The sequence below is a fragment of the Electrona antarctica genome (genome assembly GCF_951216825.1).
Source record: "Electrona antarctica genome assembly, chromosome: 3".
Taxonomy (NCBI): Eukaryota; Metazoa; Chordata; class Actinopteri; order Myctophiformes; family Myctophidae; genus Electrona; species Electrona antarctica.
Genome location: NC_136808.1, coordinates 55,970,973 through 55,990,505, shown reverse-complemented (window position 1 = coordinate 55,990,505; position 19,533 = coordinate 55,970,973). Strand labels below are relative to the sequence as shown.

Below are 19,533 nucleotides of genomic sequence, written 5' to 3'. Positions count from 1 at the left end.
CTCATTTATAGGTACCTCGTCCAGAGCCATAGAGTCAGACAGAGTTACGACAACTCCGTTCGCTTCATGGGGCTTCAGTCCAATGACGGCTCTTCTACATATAGACTTCTATTGGTGAATTGTGCCAAAGGCCTGAACCGGACGTTTACGGAATGCATTGGAGTCTATGGACTTTATAGTGACAAACGAGTTATGTACATGGACCACGTGACCGGGCTGTTTTCTGCCCCCTCAATGTCATAACTCTGTCTTACTCTATGGCTCTGACCTCGCCAAGCCTACCTGTCATATTGCCTTTTCCTTTTTTATCTCACATCATCAACAATGTGAGATAACAATTTGTAAATAAATCAGACTACCAAGCACCAACCAATCGACTCTTTATTAATAATAAAACTCTAAAATCTAGTTGAACTTCCACCCTATCTGAACAAGTGTTTATGTTTGTGTGCATCATGTATTGCAATTTACACAATGATTCATGCCATGGTAATAATTTCTGCATAATTCATAGCCTCAAGGAACTATGGGCACTATCTTTGAGAGAAAAAATAAATAGTGAAAATTGACACGTTGTGAGCTTGTAGATATGCTATTTGTCCTATTTTTAAAAAAAAATCAAGATAGTAAAAAATACCAAATAGTTTAGGCATAAAGGGTAAGGTAAGATAGGGCCCATATGTGTAATTGCGTCCGCATGCACATAAATAAGCATCTGTGAACTGAGTAGTGAGGTCAACTTTGAATGACGGCTCAATTAATTTCAGTGGAGCAGGATCAGGATTCCCACGGTATTGCATGCAACAGAAACGAGTGCATTACCATTGGTGCCATTGGAATGTGCCAAGTGTGATGGGAGAGGACAGACGTCATAGGTCTGAAACTAATCTCCCCAGAGAGACACATGTGACCTGACCTGGTGGTGAGGACATGTCCATTGTAAAAAGGGTATAGCTCAATCCTACAATCTGATTTGTTGAGAAGTCGGTGGTATAATAATCATATACTGTGGCTACGAAGTCAGTTGTCTAAGACTGTGGCAGAGAAGAAAACATTAGGCTACAGCTTGCAGCTGGTCAAAAACTGCATGTTCTCCCCGTGTCCCCTAGGGTAGGTACCCTCACATGTTCTCCCCGTGCCCCCTAGGGTAGGTAGCCTCACATGTTCTCCCCGTGCCCCCTAGGGTAGGTACCCTCACATGTTCTCCCCGTGCCCCCTAGGGTAGGTACCCTCACATGTTCTCCCCGTGCCCCCTAGGGTAGGTACCCTCACATGTTCTCCCCGTGCCCCCTAGGGTAGGTACCCTCACATGTTCTCCCCGTGTCCCCTAGGGTAGGTACCCTCACAAAAACATGCAGTAATCCTGGTCTCTAAACAAACTGCCTCCCCCTGGCCAGCCGGGGCGCCTGATGGAGGGGAAAGGAACTGGTTGGAATAACGTGTTCCTTCCACGCGCTACGTCCAACCAGGGAAACTCCCCCCTGTCAGGTGTAAAGGAGCAACTTGGACACTCAGGCAGGAAGGAAGCATGAGTTCAAGTCCGTTGCTCTCCACATGTCCCCCATATATGGGGACTAGGTTGGCGGAGGGTGTGTAGAGAGCCCAGGATCACATTAGATAATTGGCACAGGGGTGAAAAAATGGGTTACAAAATCGAGGGATAAAAATTAAAAAATTAAAAATTAAAAAACGCAGCAGATTGCCTTCTCACTGGCACAAAGCGACGCAAACACATATCAGTGCTGGCCTCACTTCAATTGGCTCCCTGTCAATTTTTGAATACATTTTAAAGGTCCTTTTATTTGCTTTTAAATTATTAGCCCCACTGTACTGTACCTCACCAAAGCTCCTGCAGCCTACACCCCAGTCTCTGAGGTCGGCCGATCAGTCATTCACTAAGCTCCTGCAGCCTACACCCCAGTCTCTGAGGTCGGCCGATCAGTCATTCACTACTAACTTTAAAACCAACAGTCTCTGAGGTCGGCCGATCAGTCATTCACTACTAACTTTAAAACCAACAGTCTCTGAGGTCGGCCGATCAGTCATTCACTACTAACTTTAAAACCAACAAAAGGACTAGGGGTGACCGTGCCTTTGCTTCCGCCACCCCTGCACTCTGGAACAACCTACCTTTCCCCACTCTGGAACAACCTACCTTTCCCCACTCTGGAACAACCTACCTTTCCCCACTCTGGAACAACCTACCTTTCCCCATCCGATCTGCCCAGTCCATTAAAGGGATAGTTCAGATTTTTTGAACTTAAGTTGTATGAAATACTTGCCATTAATATAGTGGTTGCAACTGTATTAATTGATTGCCCGAGTCCCATGGTGGGAGTTCTGCTCTGGTTTTGGTCAATTATTAAGTAGTTCCGGTCATTTTGTGGGGGGCACTGGGGCCACGCAGTAAAAGTAAATTAATCCACAAAACGAACGTAATTTGTATTGTTGACCTATTTCTAAAATATTAGCGCGACTTTCGTTCAACTTTGACCCCTCTATCACATGGAACTATTTTTTGGGCGTAGTGATATGGACACAAAAAACATAGTTCTGTGTGATAGAGGGGTAAAAAAAGAACGGAAGTTGCACTCATATTTTAGAAATAGGTCAACAATACAAATTACGTTAGTTTTGTGGATTAATTTACTTTTACTGCGTGGCCCCCAGTGCCCCCCACAAAATGACCGGAACTACTTGATATTTCACCAAAACCAGAGCAGCACTCCCACCACAGGACTCGGGCAATCAATTAATACAGTTGCAACCACTATATTAATGGCAAGTATTTCATACAACTTAAGTTCAAAAAATCTGAACTATCCCTTTAAGGTTATCAGATCCTTATTGATAACCCACCTATTCCCTTTGGCTTTTAATTGCACTTGATTGTCTTATGTGTTTTTAATTATGTCCTTATTTGTCTGTGCGCCGAAACAGAGCACTGTGGATGCTCTGTTTGTTTTAAACCTGTACAGCACTTTGGTCAGCTTTTGTTGTTTTCCATCCATCCATCCATCCATCCATCCATCCATCCATCCATCCATCCATCCATCCAAATTTGGATTCTACATAGTGAAAAATGTATGATTTGACACCAAGATCATTCAAATAATATAAATATATATATATAACTATGGGAATTCATTGCGAAATGCAATATTACTGTATATTCAATGGCGGCCATCTTGAAAAATGGCCGCCATATCCAAATTTTATTTGGCACAATGGTTTTATCAAACATCCCTAAGGAGTATGTGTACCAATTTTGGTGCTTGTATCCGCAAGTGAACGATTCACCCTTTAATTTGCATGTTATCTACCCAGCTAATCCATCCATCTTCGACTTCAACAAAACAATGGAACAGATTTGTCTTCCAAATGATGCTGTTCATGAAGCATGCAGTTTTACTGGTCAGTCATACTCTTCATGTGTCACTCGTTTTATTTCCTTGTAACAAAATAGGCTACGAGGCAAAAAAGAAAAAAGAAAAAAAAAAGATATATAAGAGGCTCTTTATGAGAGACATATAGAGACAGCGAACAATCTGCAACAATCATGTCTGCGGTTACGGTGTTTCTGCTCCTGTTCATTCTGGTCCCGATGACGACTGCACGGTCTGCGTACTGGTACCGCAGCAACTATAGGTACTATGGGGGATCATTGACCTTCACCCCTAAAGGACAGAATTCTGATGGAACATATACAGTAAGTATTGTTGCTATAATTATATTTTGATATTTTTGGGGGCTTCTTCTGCCTTTATTGATACAGGTACAGTAGACCAGGGGTTCTCAACGTGTTTGGCCGGGGACCCCCGAAAATGCTTTGGCAACGTCTCGGGACCCCCGCCCCGCCCCCTCCCGACCCCCAATATAAATTGACTGCTACAATAACCTTAAACCATTTTGGGCGGGAACCCCTTTTGGTGTTTTAAGCATTGTTATAATTTAGCTATTTAAAAATAGCAGATCTACAAGCTCATAGCGCGCCACCGAGTGGCGCGCTACGAGCTTGTAGATCTGCTGTTTTTGAAAAATCGTGATTTTTTTTTTTTTAAACAAAATCTTTTTTTTTTTTTTATATAATTTGGGGACCCCCTAAAATAATTTGGCGACCCCCCGAGGGGTCGCGACCCACGGGTTGAGAACCCCTGCAGTAGACTGACAGGGAATGGGGGAGAGAGAGAGATGGGGAGTGACACGCAGCAAAGGTCAACGGGATCAGGAGTCGAACCCGCAACACGCTGTCAAGCTGCATTATAGCAGCATTGGTGCCCAGAAGGCTACGCCAGCCGGCCGGGCCGTGTTGTTATAATTTCATTTTTAGCTATAGTCATCATTCAGTCCATTGGGTGTCATAGTATTGACTGTGTATATCCACTGCATTTCTCTTTGGGCTAGTTTCTTTTTTTTTTGATTGATTGAAATATGTATTAACAGTTTGCAGAATTACAGTACATTTCAAGCACAAACTCAATACAAAGGCTATTAACTGTGAGTGGACGACACAATTAAGCATTACACTTGTTTCCAATAGGGTCCACCATGTTCAATTCATCAAAAACATTTAGAGACGTACAAATAGACACTTCTATATAGACAAAGAACAGAACAGGAATTCATCATAATGGAGGTAAAAAGGGAAAAGAAACATATACAGTGAGGGAAAAAAAGGGGTGGGGGGGATTCACGTTCAGCTCCGTTCATTTGTTTGTTTTCCTTGGAGGAGCTGCGTTGGGTCCCCAAGTCGGCTCCGTGGCCGTACCTTGAGTTGGCTGTGTGGCCGTGACCGTCTCTTGTGTTGTCTCTTTAGAATATCACCCCCTCTGATGGGCATCTCGATTCTCTCAATGCCACAGAATTGTAATGAAGAGGGTGAACCATGATTTGTTCCATAATTCCCGTACGGATTGCAGTTTTGTGTTCTGATATTCTCTGTTTGAGGGGTTGTTTTAGTCCAGACTGTGGGTAATAACTGTGGGTAATAACATGTAAATCACATGTGTCGATTTGAAAGTACACATCATGGTGGGTTACCAAATTCAACCAGTCAGAAGTGTTTCAGTTCCAATTTATTTAGCTTTGTTTTACTAATTGTTTTGTGTCATAACTTTTTCACCTGTTCATCCTGTATCCAGGCTGTATGAGTTCACCTGTTCATCCTGTATCCAGGCTGTATGAGGCTGTATTTCACCTGTTCATCCTGTATCCAGGCTGTATTTCACCTGTTCATCCTGTATCCAGGCTGTATGAGGCTGTATTTCACCTGTTCATCCTGTATCCAGGCTGTATTTCACCTGTTCATCCTGTATCCAGGCTGTATGAGGCTGTATTTCACCCGTTCATCCTGTATCCAGGCTGTATGAGTTCACCTGTTCATCCTGTATCCAGGCTGTATGAGTTCACCTGTTCATCCTGTATCCAGGCTGTATGAGTTCACCTGTTCATCCTGTATCCAGGCTGTATGAGTTCACCTGTTCATTCTGTATCCAGGCTGTATGAGTTCACCTGTTCATCCTGTATCCAGGCTGTATGAGGCTGTATTTCACCTGTTCATCCTGTATCCAGGCTGTATGAGGCTGTATTTCACCTGTTCATCCTGTATCCAGGCTGTATGAGTTCTCTTACAATTGAAATTGTTTACAAAAGAGATGGAAAGACGGGGAGACCCCTGTTACTGCTTTTCCAATATACTGTAGCAATGGTTGCTATTGGAATATACCTCAAATAGCTCTATTTGAGGTATATATATATATATATATATATATATATATATAATTATTTTTTTCTTCTTTTTTTTGCAGGTGGAACTTCGCAACAAGCAAACTCATTTTTACTGTGACCAGAATCACTTCACCTGTTCCAGTGGAGACTGTGGGTCTCAGACCAGTACAAAAACGACACATATCGCTCGAAATTCCTATGGTTTGAACTGGTGCCAATATGAGGTGTCCATGACAAGGCAGCTGCAGAGCAACGCACCATTTGAAATTAGGTGAGGAAATTCCTTTTACAAAATAGAAAAGTGCAGATCGCCGCCAGGCCAAGTTGCCTACAAACTACACAGAACTGTATTGACCAATCTGAAACATTTGGGTTGTCCGATCTTTCTTGGGCTAATCAAAGTTTCACACCATTCTGATACTTTGATCTCTGACTCGGATATTTGTAGCATTTTGTGCCCCTCCCGCAAACTTTGAAAGCCAACCAATTGTAATTGAATCTGATGGGCAGGGCCTATAATTGCATCATGATCCAGGGGGAAAAGATTTTGATTGTACGACCTAGGGTTCAAGAGTTTGGTAACCTTAAAATGATTGTAACATTGTCTTTATGAACAGATATCCCACCAGGTCTAATTATTTCGGTCGGGGATACTGGATATATAACACTCACAGCTCTTCGGCCCTTTGGACAATGATGGCCCATGTGGACCTCGGGACGCGAAATGATACTGGAGAATCTAACAGAGGACCTGTCACAAATGTTCTACCTGTCATGCGGTAATGAACAATATTCACTATTTATTCTTTTGGGTTCTTGCATCGCAGTATATAACATCAACGACTGAATGATTTAAAATAATCATCATTGATTAAGCTTCATGTCATTGATCAGATGCACAAAGGAGGAGCAAGAGTGTGTGTCACTAAAAAGCATTTGTTATGATAGTGCATGAGAGATATCACAAACTCAAAACACTTCTGTAACCTATTAATTTGACCTTACCTGTAACCTTGCATCCTCTGAAAATAGACAAATGGCCTTAAGTGTGAGCCTAGAATTTAGATGATATTCTTGTTCATGAACAAACTGATTTTAAATGTGGAAAACATTTTCTTCGTCTTAGCCATTATCTTCAAATTGTGTGTGCTGTACTAGTCACAGAATTCTACTATTCATGTTTGTACCATGTGGATGACTCAACCTGATCCAGCTGTTTCCCATTTCACAGAGTGACAATGAACTGTCCCAGGACATTCAATTTAATAGCTTTTGATCCTGATGGTGACCAAGTGATATGCAGATTTGCAAAATCCAGTGCGACTGAGTGTAGTCTGTGTTACCAACCAGCTGGGTTCTCCTTAGATCAGGTAAGATAATAATGTGTGTGTGTGTGTGCGTGCGTGCGTGCGTGCGTGCGTGCGTGCGTGCGTGCGTGCGTGCGTGCGTGTGTGCGTGCGTGTGTGTGTGTGTGCGCGTGTGTGTGTGTGTGTGTGTGTGTGTGTGTGTGTGTGGTGTACGTGCGTGATAGATGTGAGAACGAGATAATTATGTTACAGTGACAAATTATGACAGTGACAAACTGACAAACCAGTTTTGCTAAATGGAGCACAATATAAAGGCCTTTGTAATTTCCAAAAACATAATATGCAACTGCATGAACAAGTATTTTAGGTTTCTTTTCTCAGCAAGTTAGCAACAAACGTTTCGGTTTATTATTTCGATATAAATATAACTGCTGCACATAGCCTGAGCACATCTGCTTTGTGGAACAGAGAGTCAGTTGGCAGTCGGTGTGTGTCTCTCACATTATACTATGTATTATACACATACTGTTTTTTATGTTTATAATATATCATATTGTCATTATTTATTTACTAATCTTTCAAGAACAGATTCTGTGCTGCGCTACCAACATCTGTCAGCAAGCCCATTCAGAATGTGTATAGACTGTTGATAGTGGGAATGAAAACACAAACGGGCCAACTCCCTGTTATACACATTCTACTGGGGCCTTAACCCAGTGTACTCTCTGCTGCCCCATCTGGCGGAGTCAGGTTACTGGGGCCACGCCCCCAGAGGCAAATTCAAAGGAAACAAATGGCAGATGGTGCTGTGTTTTCTTTTTTTTTGCCGATGGGTTCCCAGATTGTATATTTAGTACAATGATATAAATCATATGGAGCATGATTCAGTCAACCAACAACCACAATAATAAATTGACAGGACATATAGGCTACTGTTATCATAAACCAATAGTGATGGGAATAGGCCTATCTCACAGCCCGCTTTCCACGCCCACTTCCGGTAAATAGTGGTGTCTTTAACATGAGCATTTACACGTTTTTTTCTCTGGAGAATCTAACTACATTTTCTAATGTAAAAATGTGACAGACCAATATTATTATGAAGCAAACAAGATGGTAAATCAGGTCGAACAGATAGAACAAACCATACCTTGAGAAAACAAAAGTTGTAGACTTCTTAAATTACCTCGGTTAACATGTAGTGTCTATGGAGTGACGTCACGCTATCACCACTAACCCCGAAAGGGGGCGTATTTAGGGGGGCGGGGAAATTCTGTGAGATAGGCTTATTAGGATTCACTAGGGAATTAGGAAGTGTACATGTGTTCTAATTTAGATTAGTTTCATAGAGGCACATCTAAAAGCCACAGAAACAACATACCAAATTAAATTATGTTAAGCTGTTGCAGCCTTAATTATAGTTAGTGTTGCAATAATATTATTTTGTTTTTTCTCAGAATTCCTGCTCCCTCTCATATTCCGGTAGCCAAACTGGAATCAATGTGTTTGAGCTCATTGTGGAAGACTTCCCAAGAAAGCGCATAACCGTCTCCTACAACGATGGATCCTACACATATAAACAACCTCTGGCTGTAGGAAGACGCAAGCGTAGCAGCGAGGATGCTTCACCAACTACACCATATCAGACAACAGCCATAACACCTGCAACACCACCGCCAGCCACAACACCACCGCCACCAACCACAACACCACCACCAGCCACAACACCACCACCAGCCACAACACCACCACCAGCCACAACACCACCACCACCAACCACAACACCACCGCCACCAACCACAACACCACCGCCACCAACCACAACAATACCAACAAGAACAACCACAGCAACAACAACCACAACACCACCACCAACAACAATGCCATTACCAACACCAACAACCACAAACACCTCACCAACCACCACAACACCAACCACAACACCAACCACAACACCACCGCCACCAACCACAACAATACCAACAAGAACAACCACAGCAACAACCACCACAACACCACCACCAACAACAATGCCATTACCAACACCAACCACCACAAACACCACACCAACTACCACAACAACCACAACACCAGCCACCACAACAACCACAACACCAGCCACCACAACAACCACAACACCAGCCACCACAACAACCACAACACCAGCCACCACAACAACCACAACACCAGCCACCACAACAACCACAACACCAGCCACAACAACAACCACAACACCAGCCACCACAACAACCACAACAACCACAACCACCACACCAACACCAACCACCACACCAACCACAACAACAACCACCACCACAACAACACAAACAACCACCACTATGCCACCATCAACAACAACCATACCACCAACGACCACAGCTCTCTACCGTGCATCAATTCCTTCTCTAAGCAAGCTTCCTTTGCAGTTTTCTGTTCAAGGTTAGACAATATTTCAACAAATTAGTGAATTTCTTTTAATACTTCATGGTCATTCTCACTCTGTTTTTTTTATTTGACTTTCAGTTGACACACATCAGGCTCCATCATGTCTTGATGGAGATTATTTCCCCATTCTCCTGCCTCCAACTCCACGCAATGGAGTCAACCTGCCTGCCTTTGTCAACAAAACTCTAGAGATCAACGTCAGAGCCACTGCACTATACACAACGTGAGTACATCATTCAAACTACTACGGGTGGACAATTAATCGGTCATCATATCGGTATCGGCCGATCTTGGCCTTAAAATGAAATATCGTTTTAAAATGATTATTTCACAATCATCATATTTTTTAGGGAAAATATATGTGAAAGGACTCGTGACTTCATGAATGGCAGTATGGATTGTTTTCCTTGAGAACCAGTTATTTTTAAACCTTGTTCATCTTGCAGGATCAATGGCCTTCTTATCAGTGGACCAGGGGGGATTTCAAAGCTCCAAACCGCATCAGACGCGTACACCATTAAATGGACTCCAACTGACAATGATCTAAATGGCCATTTCCCCATTTGCTTTATTTTTGAGGCAAACGACTTGAGGTAAACTACTTTGAAGATTAAATCACGTAAATCCCAATGATTTCAGTAAATGGACGAGGAACTAATTAAACGATGTATGGACAAAACTAGATTTATTTTGTGTAGGTTGAATAATGTCCCAGCTTTATTTGTTCTATTTCAGATACAATCGAATTTATCAGTCAGAGCTGAGATGTGTGATTGCCGATGTTGCACACTATGGTAAGATGATTACACTACATTTCTGATGTATCTAGGTTAGACCAGAGCCATCTAATAGAAGAGTTACGATACTGAGGGGGCAGAAACTGCACGCATGCCAACCGAGTTGGCATGCGTGCAACATGCCAACTGTTTTAAAGTATTGTAGTAACAATTAAAGTCTCTGTAATGTTTATGTTGTACGATTACTACAATACAATCTAAAATAAAGGGATTTAAGATCATTAAAGCTGGGTTTGTTGCCTGCGTCCAATGCATTTCTGCCTACTTCCGGTCCAGGACTTGTCCCTAGTTGTTGTCCCCATTCTCAATAGAAGCCTATGTAGGAGAGCCGCCATTGGACTGGCCCCATGAAGTGAACGGAGTTTGCGTAACTCTGTCTTACTCTATGGCTCTGGGTTAGACTAAGTGGGCTAGTTCATGAGACAGTGACAGTTAAAGTTTGAACCAGGGTCAACCACGTCTTTCTGATCTACCAGGTGATGATCAGATAATCATAATTTTTTATTCATGAAGAAGATCTCAGTGATCGAAACGTTGAATTTAATAAACCAGTGGAGCTGGAGTTATTCCTTACCAGTGTTGCGGTCTCTATTTCTTTCTCTTGTACTGCCATTTGTCCAGCACCTGGGCTAGAGTGGATCATGTGCATGCTCTATTACCTTTGTCAGATTATCATCATTATCATTATAATGTGGCATAACTGTAGGAATAGGCCTACAGCAAGTGTTAAATGTGTCACTTTCCACGTTTCCAGACACCACTGTTGAATGCAGTGCCACCACAATAAAAGTGGCAGTGGAGAAGTCCTACTCCATCCGACGCAATGAGGCACAATTACACCTGAGAGACGTCAATGATCCTGCCTGCAAACTGACAACCCTCTCCAATCGCACCCACCTGGTGGCCGTCATGTCCCTCAACACCTGTGGAACCACGCTAGAGGTACGTATGACTATGTTTAGTTAAACTGATTCAGGGCCCCTCCCTCCAAGAAAATCATTTGCATTATTTATTTTTGCCAATCAGTTAATATTGAATAAGCAGCACGGACCAAAAACATAACAGTGCAATTAGTACTATACAAATAAATTACATATTCAAATTGTAATACTGTCTGTGATAACACACTTTGACAAATTTGTGAAAGATTTGGTAACAGTGAAAATAGTACATTTAGACTACAAGCTGAGCTTGATATTTGTGAAGGTTTTTTAAATGATACAATAGGTTAACATTTCAACGCTGTTCTGTGCTACTTTTGTATTAATTTAAAGGTTTTTTTGATTGATTGATTGATTATTTTATTAGACCATAACAAATGCAAAACAGTAGGCCTACATGGTACAGTCAAAGCACATTGATCCAAAAGGAGAGGACCGAAACAAGACCTTGCGGTCTTGTTTCCATTCGGGTCCCATGCATTCATGTTACTGGCTGAGGGTTTCAGGCTTTGATTTGAAGTCTGCATGGGGCTTTTAGCAGTGCAACAAATTCATTTCAAAAGCATGCTCTTGACATTAACCTCTTTTAATCTCTTGCACTGCAGGAGGATGGCGACAACCTTATCTTCAAGAATGCGATCACATCTGCCGACCCCACTGAAGTTATTACCAGAGACCATGATATTGAGATTGAGTTTTCATGTGTCTTTCCCAAACAATACAATCTGACGCTGGGATACCGGCACAAAAACCCATATGCATTTACAGAGAAAGGTTTTGGTACCTTTGGGTTTCAATTTGAATTCTTTGAGAGCGAGCGTTTCAGGCAGCAGAAGCATGACAGCACATATCCAGTGGAGGTGTACCTCAAACAGATGATCTACATGGAGATCCAGGCGACCACTGACATCCCCAATACAGAACTCTTTGTGGAGACCTGCAAGGCCACGCCCTATGACAACCCAAACTCTCGCATTGTCTACACCATCATTGAAAATGGGTAATTTATCATGCGCCAAATCACCGACAGTAGTTCTAGTCAAGCTTGATTCATACATTATACTTTTGCACACCGGTGTGACACAACCATGAATAAACCAGGCTTGTTTGGCCAAGATTCCCACAGCATTGCAGCCAACAAACAGATGCACTGTCAGCAGTGGCATTGTGCCAAGTTCAAGGCAACGCCCTATGGCAAAATCTCGCACTAACTACCACTGATATTCACTTTGTGACATTATATAACACAGTATAGTCTCAATACTATAAATAAACTAGTACTGTGTTTTATTGTTTCCTGTTCAGGTGTGTAAGAGACAACACAGTGCAAATCTACGATGGGCCCAAGTCTCAGTTCAGATTTGGAATTGAGGCTTTTGAATTCATTGGATCTCATGATGAGGTAATTGCTCTGACTTGGAATGCTACAGAGAGTCTGTATAATTCCAGTTGCAAATACCTAAGAAGCTGCTCTTCAGGGTAGGCAGGGCCAGCCGAGGGGCAAGTGGAAAAATACAAGCTACTAAAGAAATAGCAGATCTACAAGCTTGTAGCTCGGCACCGGGTACAGCGCTACGAGCTTGTAGATTTGCTATTTTTTATCTTGAAAATGTGGCGCAAATCTTTAAATGTATGCTTTCACAGTGAACGTTTTTAACACTTTGCTTCTGGGAGGTCCCTGGAACAAAGGAACAAAAAATACAGATAATTCTGTATTCTAGTATGTGATGAATAGAACCAGGTCTTTGTGTACATATAGGTGTATATCTTTGTGTGCATATAGGTGTATATCTTTGTGTGCATATAGGTGTACATATAGGTGTATATCTTTGTGTGCATATAGGTGTACATATAGGTGTATATCTCTGTGTGCATATAGGTGTATATCTTTGTTTACATATAGGTGTATATCTTTGTGTGCATATAGGTGTACATATAGGTGTATATATTTGTGTGCATATAGGTGTACAGTACATATAGACCATATATTTGTGTGCATATAGGTGTACATCAACTGCGACGTCATTCTGTGTGAGACGGGGAGTCCTGGGACCAGGTGCTCTCAAGGATGCATTAACTCCAATCACCGCCACAGAAGAGATGCTGCTGCTCAAACGGCTCTGCACTCCATTTCCCAGGGACCTTTGCGCCTGATCACAGCTGCTGACAGCCCAGGTACAGTTAGTAAGACACAGTTTGAATGTTTGTGTGTGTGTGTGTGTGGGGGTGTGTGTGTGTGTGTGTGTGTGTGTGTGTGTGTGTGTGTGTGTGTGTGTGTGTGTGTGTGTGTGTGTGTGTGTGTGTGCGTGCGTGCGTGCGTGCGTGCGTGCGTGCGTGCGTGCGTGCGTGCGTGTGCGCGTGCATGCGCCTGCGGCTGTGTGCGTGTGCGTGTGTGTGTGTACCGTGTGCATAAATGACTGTGTGGTTGAGTCATTCATTATGTACTTTTTGACTGACACCTCAATTAGCTGGATCCAAGTTCCAAAGTATCTAATTTACAATACAGTATTGTTTCTAGTGCTACCTGTCTTAGTGTACCTGTCCCTCCTGTTCAACAACAAAAAAATAAAATTAATTTGTTCTCCTTCTATGCCACAAAAATGTGGAACGTCAAAGAGCACCTATGGGTGGCTGCTATTTGACACTGGCCTCAGTAAAAAGTCAAAGACCCCTTTACTGGCTCAGAGATGCCTCCAAGGCAGGCATAACCCCCTCTACTCCCACCTCTTATCTAAGCCCCAACCACCAATCGAACCTGGACTTCTTTTAGAACCCATTTCCTTCCATCATTTAACAGAGCAAGCATGAGAACTCCTTCCATTAGACGTCATTTCAATCACTCTGTAAAAAAGATGTTTTTGGCTATACAGGCCCAGCTCTATGCTCAACATCATTAACCTACTTGAATTGAAATCCTGAATTATTTGTTGCTAATTTTGAATTATAACTTTTCATGAATGGATTACAGAATCCATTCATGAAAAGTATAATTTTGATTTAATTTCAAATGCATTAGTTATACTTTCAAATACCTTGGACGTACAAAATAATACAATATATATATATTTCAATACTAGTCATTAAGCTACTAATATAGACTCAGGTCGTGTTTGCATGTTTGGAATTGTAACAGCTGAAATCAATACTATTATCAGTATTACGATATTAACCTTTTTCAGCCCCAAAAATTATGTTTGTTGTCATGATTTGTCACGACTCGAGTTGGCTTTTTCCGCAGCGTAACCGTCTTTAAATAAATACTTTCTGAAATGTCTATGAGGAAAATGAACGGAGAATCATTTCCTGGTCCATGGTAGGGGGCGGGACTGCGACGCTCTATAAGGTCTGCTGCACAGGCCAGGCTCTGTTCCTAACCATGTTCCCCACACTAAACAAAAAAAACTAAAAGGTGACAATAAAGCCTTTCAGCCTCATCCACAATGGGAGCTGCAGCCTCTGTGGACATTTTTAAGAAGAACCAATTATTTAAACAAGCATTTGCGGATGTTACATGATTCCATGCTTGTGTTGTTATATCTGCTGTCCTGCTTGCTTGAGATGAATTTGTTTTGTTTCCGTTTTTAATCTCATTGTATGTTAGTAAGGCACTTTGTGTTTAAGTGCTATATTTATAAACCAAATGTACTTGCTTGTTGTTTCCTGTTATTTTACTTGTCCTGTTTAGCTTCTGGTCCGAGCAGCAACCTGATTATGAACGTGGTCTTCATCGTTGGCTGTGTTCTGGTGTGTGGAGTGGTGATCTACCGTTCCAGGAGGTCCAAAGTCCACTACCAACCAATACCAACCTCTGACTTCAAATGAGGACAGAAAATCCATCTTCATAGCTTTCTGAATCTTTCATTCAGATCATTAGATGATGGGACATATAATCATAATCATAAAAATCCCAATAATGCTGTTATTATAACTGTTCTATTTTATGCTGAAAATATTTACTCTCTTTTCTTTGGTATATTTGGGTTTCATCATTGATACACTTGCATAGGCCTACGCATAGTGTATATTCAGTGTATAATTGAACGTAGCCTGCCTGTTGGCTGCCAACGCTTGCACACATGCACGCGCGCACACACATGTAATATTTGATCTTTTGTAGATGAATGCATAACTGTATTGGAAGTGCAAACTGAGACCAATGCACCGCAGCCAAACACAGCCAGATGAACAGAATGTACATAATTGATGCAGATTATTATTACTCAGCAGCATGACAATGGAAACATTCCTCCTGATAATAGAAGTTTAAGACCTATACTGTTTGTTCAGTCATCCATGCAAGATCAAGTTTCACAGCATTTAATTGCCTTGTTGAATTGTGCTATACATATAAAATTGTCATGCCTTCCCACAGAGACAATGTTGATATTGTTGTTTTTTACTTCTACTTCTACTACTACTAGTCTACTTGTCTGCGGTCACTGTGTTCATAGTTTTTATTTTCTCCACCAGGCCGAAGGCATGGGGAGGACTTTTGCACTCACTCTTTTGCACTCACTCAATTTTCCAGAACGGTCTGTTATAGCGCCACCAGGAGGCTGACTTTTGAAAAACATTTTTTTGTATATTACTCCTCCAGATTCTGTCCAAAAATCCCGCAAATCGTTACTCCCTATCTCTATCCGTCTCATGTGCTCAAGACGGATCCGTCCGATATTTCAGATTCCATCCTAATTGGCTAACATTGGCTTTCAAAGTTTGCAGGATTGGCCCGTTTTGAACAAAAAGCCTCAAATCATAATGATAATGAACTTTATTTATATAGCACCTTTCAAAACAAGGTTCCAAAGTGCTTAAGGTTAAAAAAAAACAAAAGCAACATATAGCAAGTCACAATCAAGAGCAGTTTGAATACGAGAAACACAAAAGGAAAAGAAGACAAATAGCAGCAGTTGAATATGTACAATCTCCTATAGAAAGGGTAAAAAACATTCTGTGTAAAGGTGATGTTTTAAAAGTGACTTAAACACAGGCACAGATGGTGCTAACCTTACATGCACCGGTAGAGCATTCCATAGTCTAAGTGCCAGGGCGGCAAAGGCCCGATCACCTCTGGTGACGAGGTTCGTCCTAGGGACCACAAAGGGCCCGATCACCTCTGGTGACTAGGTTCGTCCTAGGGACCACAAAGGGCCCGATCACCTCTGGTGACTAGGTTCGTCCTAGGGACAAAGGGCCCGATCCCCTCTGGTGACGAGGTTCGTCCTAGGGACCACAAAGGGCCCGATCCCCTCTGGTGACTAGGTTCGTCCTAGGGACCACAAAGGGCCCGATCACCTCTGGTGACGAGGTTCGTCCTAGGGACCACAAAGGGCCCGATCCCCTCTGGTGACGAGGTTCGTCCTAGGGACCACAAAAATCTTTCACAGACTTTCCTACTAGGCTGAGGAAAATATCCCACCCTTTTCACATTGGCCTGTTATAGCGCCACCAACAGGTGGATTTGCAAGGGAAGCGTGCGTGCCTCCAATCAGCTGAGTGTCCCACTCAATTCTAAAAAATGCAGCGATTGATGAGGACATTCTCATCTTCACAGTAAAGGCACGCCTCCAAGTGTTGCCGCCTGCCAACCAAACTGAATCTATCAATCTGGTATCCCAATAATCATGAGTCAACTTTGACGATGGAGAGGGCCACTATATCTCCACACTCACTCCCTATAGGGCCATATATTAGCCTACTGTCGTCGCAAAAATAGACCACAGTAGCCGATCTACAAGCTCAAAACGCGTCGCGCTGTGACACGTTTTGAGCTTGTAGATCGGCTATTTTTGCTATATTCGAATTCTATTCTATTCTCAAACTATGCCTGAAGAAGGCCGAAAGGCCGAAATGTTGCTATATGACTCTTTAAAATAAAGTTCTTGAACCAGCAAGTGGCAGTGTGCGGGTCTCTCCTCCTTCCTCATAACGTTTGCTGTACTGCCAGGACCTATACGCACCTGCTATAGAACTGAACCGGGTGTGCGGAAGTCATCCCTCGAATAAGCTATATTCGAATTGAAATGTTGAATTATTTTTTACTATTTTTGAATTGGAATCCTGAAAATTTACATTTTTATGTAATTTCAAATGCCTTTTAATTATACGTGTGTTGAAGCAATGAGCTACTAATTTAGACTGAAGTAATTAAAGCGGGTCATGTTTGCATGTTGTGGAATTGTAAACAGCTGAAACCAATATTATATCAGTATCCTGACATTAACCTGAGGGCCACATTAAGTGAAGGTGGGGGCCGCATGTGGCCCCCGGGCCGCCAGTTGCCCACCCCTGGTCTACACCATGGACAGCATCAGACCATAGAGTCTATGGGCTCCATTTACACCATGGACAGCATCAGACCATAGAGTCTATGGGCTCCATTTTCATCACCGCTAAACCCCTTATCCCTAAACTTCTTTGCCTTTTTTTTACTATTTTGCAAAACATTTTTGAATAGTTAAAATGGCCAGTCTACAACTGGTCAACTACTAGCTCACAACGTTGAACTATTCAAAAATGTTTTTCAAAATATTGAAAAGGGCAAAGAAGTTTAGGGATAAGGGGTTTAGCGGTGACGAAAATAGAGCCCGCCCCTATGTCTTATATATTAATAATATTTACAAAGGACTGTATATACTGTACTACTACTAGTCAGGCATGACAGCATTGTGAACATTATTGCCAAAGATGTGTCACCTATTTTTGATTCCTCTGTTTTTCCTCCTGTGTGAAACCAGAAATGTTACTCCCTGTCTCTATCCGTCTCATGTGTTTAAGACGGATCTGTCCGATATTTCAGATTCCATCCTAATTGGCTAACATTGGCTTTCAAAGTTTGCAGGATTGGCCCGTTTTGAACAAAAAGCCTCAAATCATAATGATAATGAACTTTATTTATATAGCACCTTTCAAAACAAGGTTCCAAAGTGCTTAAGGTTAAAAAAAACAAAAGCAACATATAGCAAGTCACAATCAAGAGCAGTTTGAATACGAGAAACACAAAAGGAAAAGAAGACAAATAGCAGCAGTTGAATATGTACAATCTCCTATAGAAAGGGTAAAAAACATTCTGTGTAAAGGTGAGTTTTTAAAAGTGACTTAAACACAGGCACAGATGGTGCTAACCTTACATGCACCGGTAGAGCATTCCATAGTCTTTCAAGTGCCAGGGCGGCAAAGGCCCGATCACCTCTGGTGACTAGGTTCGTCCTAGGGACCACAAAGGGCCCGATCACCTCTGGTGACTAGGTTCGTCCTAGGGACCACAAAGGGCCCGATCACCTCTGGTGACTAGGTTCGTCCTAGGGACCACAAAGGGCCCGATCACCTCTGGTGACGAGGTTCGTCCTAGGGACCACAAAGGGAACGATCACCTCTGGTGACGAGGTTCGTCCTAGGGACCACAAAGGGCCCGATCACCTCTGGTGACTAGGTTCGTCCTAGGGACCACAAAGGGCCCGATCCCCTCTGGTGACGAGGTTCGTCCTAGGGACCACAAAGGGCCCGATCACCTCTGGTGACTAGGTTCGTCCTAGGGACCACAAAGGGCCCGATCACCTCTGGTGACGAGGTTCGTCCTAGGGACCACAAAGGGCCCGATCACCTCTGGTGACGAGGTTCGTCCTAGGGACCACAAAGGGAACGATCACCTCTGGTGACGAGGTTCGTCCTAGGGACCACAAAGGGGCCGATCTCCTCTGGTGACTAGGTTCGTCCTAGGGACCACAAAGGGCCCGATCCCCTCTGGTGACGAGGTTCGTCCTAGGGACCACAAGGCCTGATCACCTCTGGTGACGAGGTTCGTCCTAGGGACCACAAAGGGCCCGATCACCTCTGGTGACGAGGTTCGTCCTAGGGACCACAAAGGGCCCGATCACCTCTGGTGACGAGGTTCGTCCTAGGGACAAAGGGCCCGATCCCCTCTGGTGACGAGGTTCGTCCTAGGGACCACAAAAATCTTTCACAGACTTTCCTACTAGGCTGAGGAAAATATCCCACCCTTTTCACATTGGCCTGTTATAGCGCCACCAACAGGTGGATTTGCAAGGGAAGCGTGCGTGCCTCCAATCAGCTGAGTGTCCCACTCAATTCTAAAAAATGCAGCGATTGATGAGGACATTCTCATCTTCACAGTAAAGGCACGCCTCCAAGTGTTGCCGCCTGCCAACCAAACTGAATCTATCAATCTGGTATCCCAATAGTCATGAGTCATGACCCTCACTGTCTACACCAGGGGTGGGCAACTTTGACGATGGAGAGGGCCACTATATCTCCATACTCACTCCCTATAGGGCCATATATTAGCCTACATGTTAT

The 19,533-nt window shown here is 42.8% G+C and overlaps 1 protein-coding gene and 2 long non-coding RNA genes across 3 annotated transcripts; all 3 read left to right on the top strand.

The window, feature by feature from the left end:
• Nucleotides 1-6,389: 6,389 nt before the first annotated feature.
• LOC306920273 lies at nt 6,390-8,773 on the top strand. The gene is made up of 3 exons (XR_013789634.1): nt 6,390-6,506; nt 6,959-7,097; nt 8,492-8,773. It is a non-coding gene; the product is annotated as an uncharacterized lncRNA (long non-coding RNA).
• Nucleotides 8,774-8,943: 170 nt separating this feature from the next.
• Nucleotides 8,944-10,061, top strand: LOC306920708. The gene is made up of 3 exons (XR_013789671.1): nt 8,944-9,473; nt 9,558-9,702; nt 9,926-10,061. It is a non-coding gene; the product is annotated as an uncharacterized lncRNA (long non-coding RNA).
• Nucleotides 10,062-10,185: 124 nt separating this feature from the next.
• LOC306919869 (CUB and zona pellucida-like domain-containing protein 1) lies at nt 10,186-15,581 on the top strand (the record flags this gene model as incomplete). The annotated part of the gene is made up of 6 exons (XM_079496418.1): nt 10,186-10,273; nt 11,031-11,218; nt 11,823-12,217; nt 12,523-12,619; nt 13,221-13,392; nt 14,903-15,581. 6 exons carry the CDS (start codon nt 10,186-10,188, stop codon nt 15,037-15,039), a joined length of 1,077 nt encoding a protein of 358 aa, XP_079352544.1. The 3' UTR covers nt 15,040-15,581.
• Nucleotides 15,582-19,533: the final 3,952 nt, after the last annotated feature.